Here is a 13,784-nt window from a genome sequence, read left to right on the forward strand (position 1 = left end):
GCTGCATGTCTTCAGTCTGCAGGGCTGGGAAAGCACATTTATCAGTGAGGGAAGAGAAGAAGTGGTGATGAGGGCAAAACACCATGCTGAGTGTTGGAAAAGAGGAGCAGTATTTTTTTTAATTAGGTGTTGCTCTTTCATGCAGCGCTATGCCTTCAAAGACAGAAGGATGTTAAAACAGACCTCCAGTCTCTAGAAACTGGGCTTATGGTCAGTTCATGGAGCATGGACGGGGATTTCAAGCAGTGAAAAATGGGCAAGAGAGGTTTTTGCTGGGAACAGACTTTGGCTTGTCTTTGCGTTGGATCTTTGACAGTCAGTGCTAGGTTTCTGCTCACTTTTTAGGAAGTATGGATTGCCTTTCACTTTTCCTTGGTCAGTGTCAGTACTTTGGTATCACTGACAGGCGTGGAGATACAAGCCTTTTGGTAGTACGGAGGCAGTTCAGGAGCAGAAGGTCGCTCATTGGGAGCGGAGGATGCCAGGTGCCGGTATGGGCTACAGCATTAACTAAACAAGACACACTCAGTTTGTGAAAGTCTGCAAACGTAATGTAGTCACTTAAAAGCTGGTGTTAGACTCTTCTGCAGTAAGCTCCATTTCTTCTATGGGTAACTTGAAGATACCGTAGAGACATCTTCAGTTTCAGGCAGACTTGGCCTCTGGTTTTTCCCTACGAATAACGGAAAAGAAGTATCTAGTATGAAATTCCAGAACACGGGACAGAAATTATCTGCTCCAGTTTATTCAGCTTGTTGAAATTGATCCCACTAAATGTCCTGAGGGCATTTGCTGGGCTTTTTGCTGTCGGATGTACGTCCTTCACTCTGCTCCAACCCTGATATGTTGTGGTGGTTGAATTGGGAAGTGACATTTGGCAATGACTCCCCTCCTCCTATTGTAGTCTGTCTTAAAAAATAAAATAATCCTGGCCTCTTTGCTTTTTGGCCCATAAATGAGCATGCCAAGTGCACCTTGCATAGGAACAAGGGTCATCACGTATCCAGAAGTAACAAGTTTTCCTCTCTGCGTTCAGGCAAGGAAAGTGACGGCGAAGACTTCTTGAATTCAGGGTCTGTTTCCACAGTTTTATTGGACACACCAAGTCTGACTGACCTGGAGAAAAGCCTGTCCCCAACCCCAGTAACAGCATCTCCAATCCATGATGAGTTTGATGTGAATATTCGTGAAGAGGTATCTTTTTTTCTTCTTCATTTAATGCCATCGCTCCTTGAAAACATTGCTTGTGCTGGATTCATATTCCAGATACCAAAACTCGAGTTTCTAAGAAAATTTTTTCTGGGTTGCATGGTTTTTAGTAACAACCCATATCCTTTAGGAGAATGTAGATTTCTTGTGAAAGCTGCTGAGGAGTTTCATTTGAGTTAAACTTATTTTTCTCAGTCGTCAAATGGGATTAGGAGACAGCAAATAGCTATATTTGTCATGAGAATGGGTGGGTCTAAACTACTTTTCCTATTAAACATAGAAATTATTTTTCGTATCAAACATAGCTGTTTTAGGAGCTGCGTTTAATTTGTCAGGAGCTTGAAGTAAATGTGTTGGGACTTACTTAGTATATCCTGTCATATTTAAAAGGATGCGATCATCATTATGTCTATCCAGTTAAATGATAAATAGATTGTGGGCCAGTCTCTGAATTTTTACAATTACATTTTCCAGTAATAAATCTATAGATCTCTTCTCTTAAACCTCTGAGTCAGAGCAGGGACTTGAATTACTTAGCTAAACACTATGAACATACTATGAAGAAAACTAAATTAAATTAAATGTGTAGCAGCTTTTTGATATTCTTTATATTATATTATATATATTATATATTATTATATATTATATTATATATTATGTTACATATTATATAATATCTAATATCTTTTATATATATAAAATATGTTTTTATATATATAAGATATATATATATATTATAATATCTCTGATATTGAGTGGCTGAGGACAGGACTAACCCTGAAAAGGGAACTACCCTTCATGGGGTCTGTGGTGGGGAGAGATTTAGCAGGCAGCTTTGGGAGACTTGTGAGATATTTGTCTATGCTGTAGCTTATCTTTGCAGTGATTCATGTTTTATCTTCAGTGCCATCTTTCTAGTCGTAAATCATTATATTGCAATAGAAAGAAAGAAAAAAAAAACTTAAATCTATTTCAGATCCTTCTTTTTGTAGTTTGTGTTACTCTTTTCATTTCTGATTGCTTAATTCAGCTCAAAACAGTGTAACACGCATTCTTCGTTCTTTTTAGAATTCCTTACAGATCCACACCAGTATTTTACAGATTTCAATCCCTTCTTTTTCATCAACGTCCAAGAGCTCAGAAACCGTTGCAGAGAAAGTGAAAACACAGCCTAGGCCAGATCCTGCAAGTGAAATGAGGTATTGTTGTTTCCGTGTATTTTTTGGTTGTAAATCCAATATTCTGTGGCATTTAACGAGAGTGATAAGCCATCAGTTACTATATTGTCAAGTCATTAAGTCACTTAAACAAGGCTAGCATTCTCTTGACTAGCTATAGTAAGCTAAGCTTGTGTTCATGTTATCAAGCACATTGATTAAATCTTTTTCAGCAGGCATGTATTAATTTGGTTGCTGTTGCTTGTAGCAGCACTCATACCAGCTGCTTTGCAAGAAATTAACAGAAGAGAAAAACTGCTCTAATGTAAGGAAGGAAAAAGAATCGTTATTTTTATCTGGGTTTACATCATCTAGGTCTGGATGAGACAGCATTGGCTGTGCATTCCTGATGATTTGCATTCAGATGTATTCCACAGTTGCTAAAGATTGGTCTAAGGCATTGCCAAAACCGCCACAAAAGGACTGTCCAGCTCTCACCTTGAGCTGTTAGTGGACCCCCAGAAGGAAACCCAAGCAGCGTTTCAAAAGACCAAGAGAAATATATCCTTGTTGCTCTCCTTTGGCACAATGAAATGCAAAGATATTTCTTCACTCACTCTTACGAGAGCCCTGCCTGAGATTTTGAAAGCTGGACGAAAACGTATAGGCACAGCTTCGGAGGCAAGCCGGAATGGGGATGCGTGGCTGCACCCCGGGGCTCTGCCTGAGCTGCGGCACCCCAGTGCCGTCGTGCTTGAACCCTGTGGCAGCGTCCTGGGTGAGAAGTGGCCATCAGCTTCCTCCAGCATTTCTAAGGCTTCTAAGCCTTCTTGCCGGAGTAAGGAAACCTGGCTCCTGCAGGTGTGGATTGACACTGCAAGGAGTACTGGAAAGCACGCTGGACTCGCAGCTACATGAAGGCTGTGCTAGGGCTTTCTCTTCTGGGTCCAAATCCCTGGGTTTATCTAAATGAATATGAAATACCAAGAATCCAGAGGGAAGGAAATCGTCATCGATTGCGATGTGAACAATCAGTGCAAGCACAAGTTGATGTGTGATTTTTCCAGTTCCAGTCAAGGAAAGCATCCTATCCAAAAGACCGGCTCTGCTTGGTTTCTGCTGTGCTGTGCCTCATGCAGCTCTAGCCATCACCAGCGGGGATTCCATCTGTGTCCCGTCTTGGGAAAAAAAACCAAAAGAAGTACTTCCTGCAGCAAAATGCCAGGCACTGTGGGTGACACAGGAAGCCGGTGACCTCCTCTACTTAGTGCTGCTGCAGACCCTGCACATGCTATAACCTCTGCATTTATTTAAGCTGAATGGGGCAGTATTGTCATCGACTCACAGTGCAAGTTGTCTTTCCTGGGACTCTCAAGCTCACCTTTGTCCTTTATCTTTTACAAGACTTGCTACCATAGAGGGGAAAATTTGCCATATGTTAGTACCGTAACAGGTGAAGTGAAAACAGGATTAAGGCAGGTCGGGATGACAGAATTTCTGTATCAGCAAGGTATTTGGGTGGGGTCCCCAGATGCCTTTTTTCATATTTTTTTTGTTTCTACAGTGAAGGAAGATCAACAGGTTCCTCCCCAGAAAATGAGTTCTGTGATAGTCCAGTGTAAGTATCATTATCAAAAATATTTAGGAAACATATTTATATATGATTGTCGACTTGAAACCTCCCCAGCGTATCCCCGATATTTTACATACATGTGTAAATATATAAACTAATTCTAGTCAAGATGATGTTTAGTGGTTGTAGTTTGCTGCTTGTGTCCTATGTTTTCATGATCGTTATTTTCCAGTGCTTTATCTGTGCACAAGTGCAGTTAATTTTTTACATTGTGAAGCATCTCTAATTGGGTTGTAGACTGTCAATGTACTTGAAATCTACAGTTTTCTGTAGGACATGCGCACGTGATTTGCTTTTTCCTTTTAATTGTGGGCAAAAGGTGACTGCAATAAGAAAATAATTTTACTTTTTGCCACATAGCGTATGTTCCCTAGGGATATCAGTAGGACTATTTATAACTCAAAGTTGAGTCTGAGAGATCTGTTTGTTAAGAAGCCTAAGGCAACAGGGTTTGTCTGCTACACAGTGTGAGACTCAGCAGTTGGTTTTGAGTGTCTTAGTGCCATGAGAATATTCCCAAAGCCGGATCTACTCCCTTTATGGTGGTATAAAGATGGGTAGCTTTGTAATATTCAGTGAAATTGCTCTTAATTTGTGTCTGGTTGTGGGAAAAACTTCAATGGTAACTTTCTTTTCAACCAGAATTAAGTGCTCTAGAGATTGTAAATCCCACCAGAAGTGGGAGGATATCTGGTCCAAAACGGAAGATGGAATTGAAGATAAAATACTGAAAAACACATGCTTGACTTAACATGCTTGACTTCTTTACAGATTAAATTAGTGAGAAGCCTTGCTAAAAATACTGGTTTTCATAGCTTTTGTTTATATCACCTCCTTCACCTGTGTAACTTCTGCTACCTGTCATGGTAGGCATCATGTCACTGAAGCATTAGCAGCGGTAATTACGATGTGGAAGTTCTTAAAGTATCTCATTAAATTTTGTGGACTCTGATTAGTGCCTTGATTACCTTAATTCAAAATGTCTTTGTTTTTAGTACATCTCATCATGTAGTATAATGCTTTCTTTAAAGCTGATCCCGGTGAGTGTGTTTAGCAAATTTAATCCCAGTAACTTGGCTTGGTTTTTATGTCATTGTTTCAGAACTCCTTCACTGCAGAAGTCCAGCAGTCTGAGCAGTTTGAGAAAAGAGACATCCGAAGTGGTTGGTTTGGTTTCTTTCTTCTTCCCATCCCTGTAGAAATAGGGGTGATGTCTCTGCTGTGGCAGTGCCCCGGTGGATGCTCTGTTGCCGCCTTCTGAGAAATTCTGAGTCAGATTAGGGCTCCTCATGTCACGTGTTAGCCACGGTCACGTACGTGTGACTTCTTTCAGATTTCATTAAAGGAGAAAAATCTCTCCTTGAAAACAAAGGGGTCTTTTTGTTGTTGTTGTTTACCCGAGACTCTCTTGCTGTGTTTTTCCTCAGATAATGAGGTATTTTTTTTAGTTGATACGCTTTTCTGATTTAAGGCAAGAAGAAAGTAAGTCCCGCTACCACTTCCTACCTGTGTTTAGGGCAAATAATTTTGGAAGGCCATGTAATTAATTATAAAATACAGTCTGGAGTGACTATATGTTTTAGGTGGTTGGGAACAAAATACTGAGCCTTTGTATGTCTGGTGGTGGCTTCAGTTTAGGTCTCTCTTGAAGTGACCAAAAGCAGCTAGCCTCTTAACAACGTCATCAAATCAGGGCAATTCCTGTGCTCTTTTTTGACAGCCTTAACTCCTAAACGCTGCTGGGTTCCCTGATACCTAAGCGCTGAGCTGTTCCTTACAGCTCAGGAGAGAGATGTTGACAGGACTGAAAATGTAACCAGAACTTGATGATAAGAGCTAAAGTTCATGGGTTGGGCTTTTTTGTTTTGTTTTGTTTGTTTGGACAGCCAAGGAGTGGAGGCTGTGAATGCTTTATATGCTTGGCTTCTACCCTTCTACTGTTGCTTTGGGTCCCCTCAGCCAGCTGTGCCCATTAGTGCCTTAACAGACTGGATGTCACTAATTATATCCACAGCTGCTCCTTCACAAAGTAAACCAAAGCAACTGTATTTTCGTGTCAGCTCACTGACCTCAAAGAAAGCAAGAATTACTCTGTGTGAAATACAGCTCTGAAAAGACTTATTCTTTGGGGGAAAAAAATAGGCAGGGAAGGGTATTTCAACCAGAATTTAACTCAGGGTAACCATAATGTATTAAATACTGGCTATAAACCATGACTTTTAATTTAAATGTCTTAATCTTTCTCAAACAGGACAGAGACTGCGCACAGAAGCCAGCAGAGGTAACGTGTGTGTGCGTGCTTGTGCCTGTACGTGGAGAAACACAGACAGCGAGCGGGTGTTGAAAGCCTCAGTTGTGTGAAATTGTGGCATGCTGTTCCGGAGGGGGAATAGCAGTCGTGCAGGCAAGATAGCAAAGGAGTATACGACAGTTGTCACCGTCACTTCAGTGTCGGGCTCGTAGCGTCTCACACGTTCTTGTCTTCTCACACATGGATTATCTTTCAGTGTGGTTGAGCATAAGGTTGCCATTTAAGCTAGTGCTTCCCCCAAGTATTCTATCATTAGATAATTAGCAAAGCTAGCTATTAAGTATTTTACTGACTCTGTAATTAACTTGGATTAGTGTCTCTTTAAAAACCTTTGGCTTTACAAATTGTTTTCTGTGGGTAGCAACCGCGTTCCTAAAAAGACTGTCATTGCAGAACAGTTACCCTGCGGTACCGTATGGCCATACTTTTCATGCAACAGATATTACCTATAGGAAGACCTGAGCAGAGCTGGCATACATCAGATACCACCTACAGAGTGAATGCTGTGCCTATTCAGCAAAAAATGAAGGATCACGTTTGGACTGTGAATGGGTTTTCTTCCTCCTTCTTTTAAAGAAACAGTGAAACAACCAGCAAGGTTGAAACTACTGTTTTAAATTGGTTAACTGGTGTGTCTGATGTCTGTCCTGGCATTTATACTCCTTTTTTGATGCTTCATAGAATCATAGAATCGTCTAGGTTGGAAGAGACCCTTGGGATCATGGAGTCCAACCATCTACCCTACGCTACAAAGTTCTTCCCTACACCATATCCCCCAACACCACATCTAAACGGCTCTTAAACACATCCAGGGATGGTGACTCAACCACCTCCCTGGGCAGCCTATTCCAATGCCTGACCACTCTTTCTGTGAAAAATTCTTTCCTAACGTTCAGTCTAAACCTACCCTGTTGCAGCTTGAAGCCATTCCCTCTCTTCATTTCCTCTCAGCTTCGGCAATGGACATAGTCAATTAATCCCTTAGTTCTGAAATGGCAGAGCAGTGATAGAGACAAAGAGCTGTCTGACACTCTGACATGCTGTGAGGATCTCATCTCTTTCTGTGCTTCCCACTGCTTCCACAGCTCCCAGTGGGGGAGACGGAAAGCCTGGAAAGCTGGGAAAGTATTTTTAACCTTTTCCATACCTGTAAGCCAGCCTTGCAGAAATGGAGAAACATCTTAAAGAAGACGTGTTACTCTTAGATAGAAGGTAGTGATAGTAATCCTGGGTCCTGAACATATTTAACTGAAGATCTTGTTTATGTTTTCCTTTATGGCTTTTACATTCTGTTTTCTTGCAGTAACAAATGAGAGAGACTCTCCAGATTATCTGTCAGCAGTCACTTTGCGGTCTCTCTCTCGAGGCCTTTTGCAGTTCACCGATACTGAACCTTTATTTCCCTAACTTGAGCAGGTTAAACCTCCTGTGGAAGGTAATAATTTTGCAACCCTCCCTCCAAAGTCTCCTTCTCATGGTGGCACAGGCGACGAGGATAGTTTTGGTACCCGGAAAGCCAGATCTTCGTTTGGACGAGGCTTTTTCAAGATAAAAAATAACAAGAGGACCGCGAGTGCCCCCAATCTGGGTAGGTGTCGTGCACCTGCATGCTGTTTCTGCATGTGTATTTTGCAAGGTCTTAACAACAACTGTAACTGTCTTAAGAAGCGGCAAGACCACGCTTAGTCTCACTGTGACTTGGTGGCACTTTTCTTAGTAGCACGTTTGGAAAATACCAAGCAGCAACAAAAAAAAAACAAACACCAAAAACCCAACCAGAAAAAAACCTTCACTGATGTAATAAAATATTTGATCTGTTTCCACCTCTGCTGTGATATCTCCCCTGGGACCTTGTAGTGAATTGCTGCTGTTTTGAAATGCCAGCTATCTGGCAGTAGTTCACACATGGGATTTGTGGGCTTTTCTTTCTCTGGCTCCATCCTCAGTTTATCTTTCAAAAGATTTTCAGATGTACAGAAATGAGGCAGCAGCACTCAGTCGCCCTCTTTATTTTATGTGTATTTAAGCAGCCTTGCAAAAGAGATGATGACAACGGGAACGGGATTGACAAGTTATTCAAGCTCAGGTTCATTTTTGGACCCAGAATGGAGGGGTGTGTGTTTTGATACTGTCATTTGATGGCATTTGCACATGACAATGAAATAAACAAAATATTCTGCTTAATGCAGAAGTCACCATTGCCACCAACTGCTCTGATACAGTAGTCTTTCCACTGTCCCAGTTCAAGCATCAAGTGAGTCTGTTTATCAGTTCTACTGGCGTTCATCTAAAGTTTTTGGCTTTTGCTTGCACGAGATTTAGGAATTTAGCTCTATCTTTCAGAAGCCTGAAGGGGGATAGCTTCTGCTTTGTTGAGCAGAAGAGTCTCCTGTTCTTACTTACTCAAAGACAATTTTAGACTTTTGTTCAAAAGAAATAGCATACCTACACATTTATTATACACTGCCCATATTTGCCTATAACATATAGCAGGGGAACTTGCTAGCTTACTTGGAATATATGTACAGTCTATTCTGAGGGTTAGACTCTGCTTTGGTTTATTTCATGTGTGCTTTTGTGTAATCCCTTGTTTCATCCTGAAATTAATTTGTCTGACAAAGTGGAGTACTTGTGGCTGTCATAAAGAACTGGAAGATAGGCCACCTACATCAGGGTCCTGTGAATTTGAGTAAATGATTTATGTTATCCAGATTTCGGTGCTTCCATCTCTAAAAGCTGATGTCCGGATACTTGCCACCCCATGGGAGCGTGCGTGAGTCACCTGCCCAATGTGTCATGGAGCAAGTGACTTCCCTGCACCGAAGTGACTGCGGTGCTGTTTTACCCTCTCCCCCGTAGAGCTCTACTTACTGCTTTTCTTTTTTTGTGAGAGGGGGATTAGCAGTGAATTGGTAATCCTAATCTCTGTGTGAATTCAGCGTTGCCTGTGGTGCACGTGTCTCATGTATCCCCCTCCTTTTGTCTTGTATTTTGCTGACGTTTTGTGTTTTACCTTGTCCCTCTGCGTGTTCTCTCCCGTTGTGCTGCGTGTGGTTATGTGCGTTGTTTGGATATCTGAAGATCGCAGTCGAAGTGCAAGTGCACCTACTTTAGGTATAGTAATCCTGCATGTCTGTACCAGCACTGTGTTGTGACTGCTGCTAACAGCTAGTTAGGGCCACACACTTCTCGAACAAGAACTAGACACCAGAGCTCTGCATCGAAACTTTTGCCCATCACTAAAAGGAGTTTCATGTAACATCCACCCTCTGCTAAAAGGCAGCTGCACCATTTCTCAGTCGCCGCTACTAATGAGAGAGATTGCGGGTTAATTTGCAGAGACCTTTGCTGGAACTTTGAGCACAAAGTTACCTGTAGACCGAGGTAGCAGGTGAGAATTGCTGACGTTTAAATACCAGAGGCACCTTTCTGCTGTTGCCTTTCCTGGAGCCCCTGGAAGAGTTTAAGGGGTGTGAAGCAGGGAATGAGGTATATTTCCCAGGTGTTCACTTAGGGGAGTTCTTGGGGGGAAGGATACGTTATTCCTCTTCTAAGATGTAGTTACATTTCATAGAGTCATAGAATCATAGAATGGTCAGAGTTGGAAGGGACCTTAAAGATCATGGAGTTCCAACCCCCCTGCCATGGGCAGGGACACCTCCACTAGAGCAAGTTGCTCAAAGCCCCATCCAGCCTGGCCTTGAACACTTCCAGGGATGGGGCATCCACAACTTCCCTGGGCAACCTGTTCCAGTGCTTCACCACCCTCACAGGAAAGAATTTCCTCCTAATATCTAATCTAAATCTCCCCTCTTCCAATTTAAAACCTTTACCCCTTGTCCTGTCACTACACTTCCTGACAAAGAGTCCCTCTCCGGCTCTCCTGTAGGCTCCCTTCAGATATTGGAAGGCTGCTATGAGGTCTCCCCGGAGCCTTCTCTTCTCCAGGCTGAACAACCCCAGCTCTCTCAGCCTGTCTAATTTAAATATATATGATATAATAATTTAAATATTTATGATACAATAATTTAAATATTTATGATATAATAAACAAATGAGAAATAAATTGGGGCAGGTGGGGCTGGAGCCATTCACGTAGTAAAAACTAGTCTTGTGATGTGGACATTGCCTTGGTGGTTCTGGCAAGGGCAGGTAAGACCAGCAGGGTCCTGCCTTAGCAAGCAGGGCTGTGTCGGGCAGTGTGGTTCTACAGCCACCAGTGTGTTCCTCGCTGATGAAGAGACCAAGTGCTCTGGGCCCTCTTGGTTTCCCATGTGGCCCCCTTAAATGTCAGCAGTTCTATGGGGTTGTGTCAGTGCACAAAAGGAGCAAGGTAAAAGAAGCAAATGTTGCAATACCCGCAAATCTCTGCTGCTAATGCACACCCAACCTTGTCCTGGTATTCTCTCTGTAGAATGCCATTTAAATGTTTTTTCTAAGCTAGCACTTCTTCTTCTATAAATAAAGCAAAAAACACAAATGCAAAAGCCTGGTTCAGTGTTACTGCTGTCTCTCACTGGCAGGATCCCCTTATTCGATAGCAGTCGAACCAGAGTGCCCAGAAATAATCTTTTATGTGACCTTGTTGCTTCACTGCAAGGATTATAATCTAAATAATCAGTGGAAAATGGGACGTGTTCAAATGTATTCTGCCTGAATAATCTAAACTTTGCCCAGCAGAAAGTTACGCTGGCAAAGCTGTCCATTGCTGTTCGTGGCACGTTGTGGCTGCCTCAGTGTTAACTCTGTGGCTGGAGACAAGATGCCCCAAGATGCCTCTACCTTGATTCACCTAACTTGTTTGGTTTTTTTTTTTTTGGTTTTTCTTTTTTTCCTGGAAGTCGTAGAGTCCATTTGAAAAACACATGGTGGTCATCTAATTACACAGCCATGTTAAAAGAGGGTAAAAGTGGTCACAGGCCTGACTGTCAGCTTCCTGCAGGCTGCATTGCCACGGCTGCTTCGTCTGAACAGGCTCATGCTGTTGCTGTTCCCCCAGCAAATGAGTGGCATAAACTCTAAGTGGTAGTTTTACTCAGCTGCCTGGCACTTGCTGGCTCATCTCTGCTTACAGTAGCCTGGTAGATGTTGCAATTCTTTTCATTTTCTTTTTAAATCGTCTTAACATAGTTTTCTTCTTTGTTAGTTTAGCTTTTGTGACAACTTCCCTTTTGGGGACAGGAGCCCTCAGGTTTGCTGTCATAGAAAACAAAAGCTACAGATCGAAGATTTCCTGCTTTTAGAGTGGGTGATGATGTGTAGGCTTTGCAATCAGAGATGCTTTGTGCATCGCTGAGAAGATCTGATTCAGACAGAACCTAAACTCCCTGGTGTTTCTCTGCAGAGGAGCAAAATATTCCACAATTTGCATAAGGGGAAAAGGGCCCTCTTGCTCCTGGGCCAGGAGGTGTTTGTTGCTGAAATTTCCTGGATGGGGAACTTAGGGAATACTGCAGGTTATTAGGAAGGATGCCTGCAGGGAAGTTATTTATTTTTCTGTGATATGGGGACTCCTGGTTTGGTTCCCTGCCACGGCACTGAATTGTTTCTGAGCATCCACGTGCCTCAGCTCTGCCTGAGAAAGGACTGTAGGAGCACTCCCCATGGAAGAGTAAACTTGGGTTTTAACTCACTGATTGATTCATGAGGTGTGTTTTGCCCACTTCGGATGCAAGGCACTTAACTGGTGCAGAGCATTGCCCTGGAGTGTTCCTAGTCAGGCCCATGAAGGATGAACACATGTTGTTTCTCCTGGATTTTCCCATCCCTCTTTATGTAATTTTATTAACATGGTGGCTTTCGATAATTTTAGCAAAATTCATTAACCAAGTTCAGGAGTGTGTCTGTACGGTCCTGTGCAAGTGGGTCTTGAAGGGCGTTTTGTTTTCTAATAGCTGAAACGGAGAAGGGATCTGCAGATCACTTGGATCTGGCTGGCTTGCCCCCTCGCCCGAAAGAAACGGATAGTCTACAGATGACACCATCTTCTCCAGATTCCAAGAAAAAGGCCAGGGGAATCAAGAAGTTATTTGGAAAGTAAGTAAAAGATGAGAAATGACCATTCTCCAGAGCTGGGGCTTGCGCAGGGGTTTGCTGGGAACACATCTTCCCTTTTTTCCCCCCTCCAACATGTGGCTTCATGGTTTACTGTCTCAAGAGCAGGAGCCAGTGTGGCATTTGAGAGAGCTAACAGTAGGTTGGTGGCAGGTAGAAGAGCAGCTAGAAACGCTGTAAGAGATCTTGCCAATATTGGTTGCGGTAGTAGCAGCATGCCCTTTCCTTAGCCAAATGTGAATATTCTTTCTTCTTTTAAACTAGACTTAAAAGAAGTCAGTCTACCACCTTCAACCCAGATGACATGTCTGAGACGGAGTTCAAGAGAGGAGGGACAAGAGCAACTGCGGGGCCACGACTGGGCTGGTCTCGAGACCTGGGGCAGTCTCACAAGTAAGACAAGTGGTGCAAAGTGTGCTGGTACTTGCCTTCTCAGCAGCTCCAGTCGAGCAACGGGGTCCAAAGGAGAAGCACAGTGCCAAAATGAAATTTCCCCTCTCCTGGCAAACAGAAACAGGCAGATCCATGCCATTTCTTCCTTTGAGAGACGGTCTTAGCAGGGCTGAGGTTGGGTGGGTGGTTGGGTTCCTGCTGCTGAGCAGAGCCTTCCTTGCTCACGGTGTCACAGGAGTGCAGCTGTGAAGCAAGGGATGAGCCCTCACATGGCAATGGCAGATATTGCCTCCAGTATGTTTCCTGCTGCATTTCTGGGGATTAAAGGCTAAAGTGAAAAACATTACGGTCTCACTTCAGAGTTTTAGCCACGGTAGGCGGCACAGGTGGTTGTTTTCAGTAGTATTAATGGGCCATGTTTATTGCGAGAGAAACAGCAGGAGATCAGCAGCGACCAACACGTTATGGTGCTAACGGTTCAGAAGTAGAAACACCCTCTTCCTTGCAAGGCTCACCTGACAGCGGACCGTGATGTACGTCCTCCCACAGCAATTGTCCCAACTCCCACAAAATACTCATGAATTAGGCTTAGGTTTTGGTTTTATTGTGATGTATGAGAACAGGAGATTTGAGACATCAGTCTTTTTTTGGTAAAATCTTCTGTAGTGAGCTGGACATGCCATTCGCAAAGTGGACGAAGGAGCAGGTTTGCAACTGGCTCCAAGACCAAGGGCTAGGCTCTTACATTAGTAATGGCAAACACTGGATACTGTCTGGGCAAACGCTTCTGCAGGCTTCTCAGCAGGATCTGGAAAAGGTGAGAAATACTGGAAACACTGCTTTTATTTAAACATAACCCAAAAATTGCTATTTCTATGAATGTAAATCATGTCTGTAAGGTGCATCCAGTGAAATAAATTAAAATGATGAATTTTTAAAACATTTTCATCTGCGGTGATGCCAAATTGTTTCTTTTTAGTTGAAGTGTCATAGAAATGTTAATGCTCTGTAGTGAAACTAATAATTA

The 13,784-nt window shown here is 42.8% G+C and overlaps 1 protein-coding gene across 1 annotated transcript in view; it reads left to right on the forward strand.

The window, feature by feature from the left end:
- The window catches only part of PPFIBP1 (PPFIA binding protein 1), a 140,038-nt gene that overhangs the window by 114,252 nt on the left and 12,002 nt on the right, over nucleotides 1-13,784 (forward strand). The window contains exons 12-21 of the mRNA XM_074167401.1: nucleotides 1,037-1,194; nucleotides 2,290-2,408; nucleotides 3,931-3,984; nucleotides 5,102-5,162; nucleotides 6,251-6,280; nucleotides 7,727-7,898; nucleotides 9,392-9,424; nucleotides 12,205-12,346; nucleotides 12,629-12,757; nucleotides 13,424-13,574. Coding sequence (XP_074023502.1) covers nucleotides 1,037-1,194; nucleotides 2,290-2,408; nucleotides 3,931-3,984; nucleotides 5,102-5,162; nucleotides 6,251-6,280; nucleotides 7,727-7,898; nucleotides 9,392-9,424; nucleotides 12,205-12,346; nucleotides 12,629-12,757; nucleotides 13,424-13,574 — 1,049 coding nt within the window. The remainder of the gene's footprint in view (nucleotides 1-1,036; nucleotides 1,195-2,289; nucleotides 2,409-3,930; nucleotides 3,985-5,101; nucleotides 5,163-6,250; nucleotides 6,281-7,726; nucleotides 7,899-9,391; nucleotides 9,425-12,204; nucleotides 12,347-12,628; nucleotides 12,758-13,423; nucleotides 13,575-13,784) is intronic.

This window comes from Numenius arquata, chromosome 2 (assembly GCF_964106895.1).
Source record: "Numenius arquata chromosome 2, bNumArq3.hap1.1, whole genome shotgun sequence".
NCBI classification, from domain to species: domain Eukaryota; kingdom Metazoa; phylum Chordata; class Aves; order Charadriiformes; family Scolopacidae; genus Numenius; species Numenius arquata.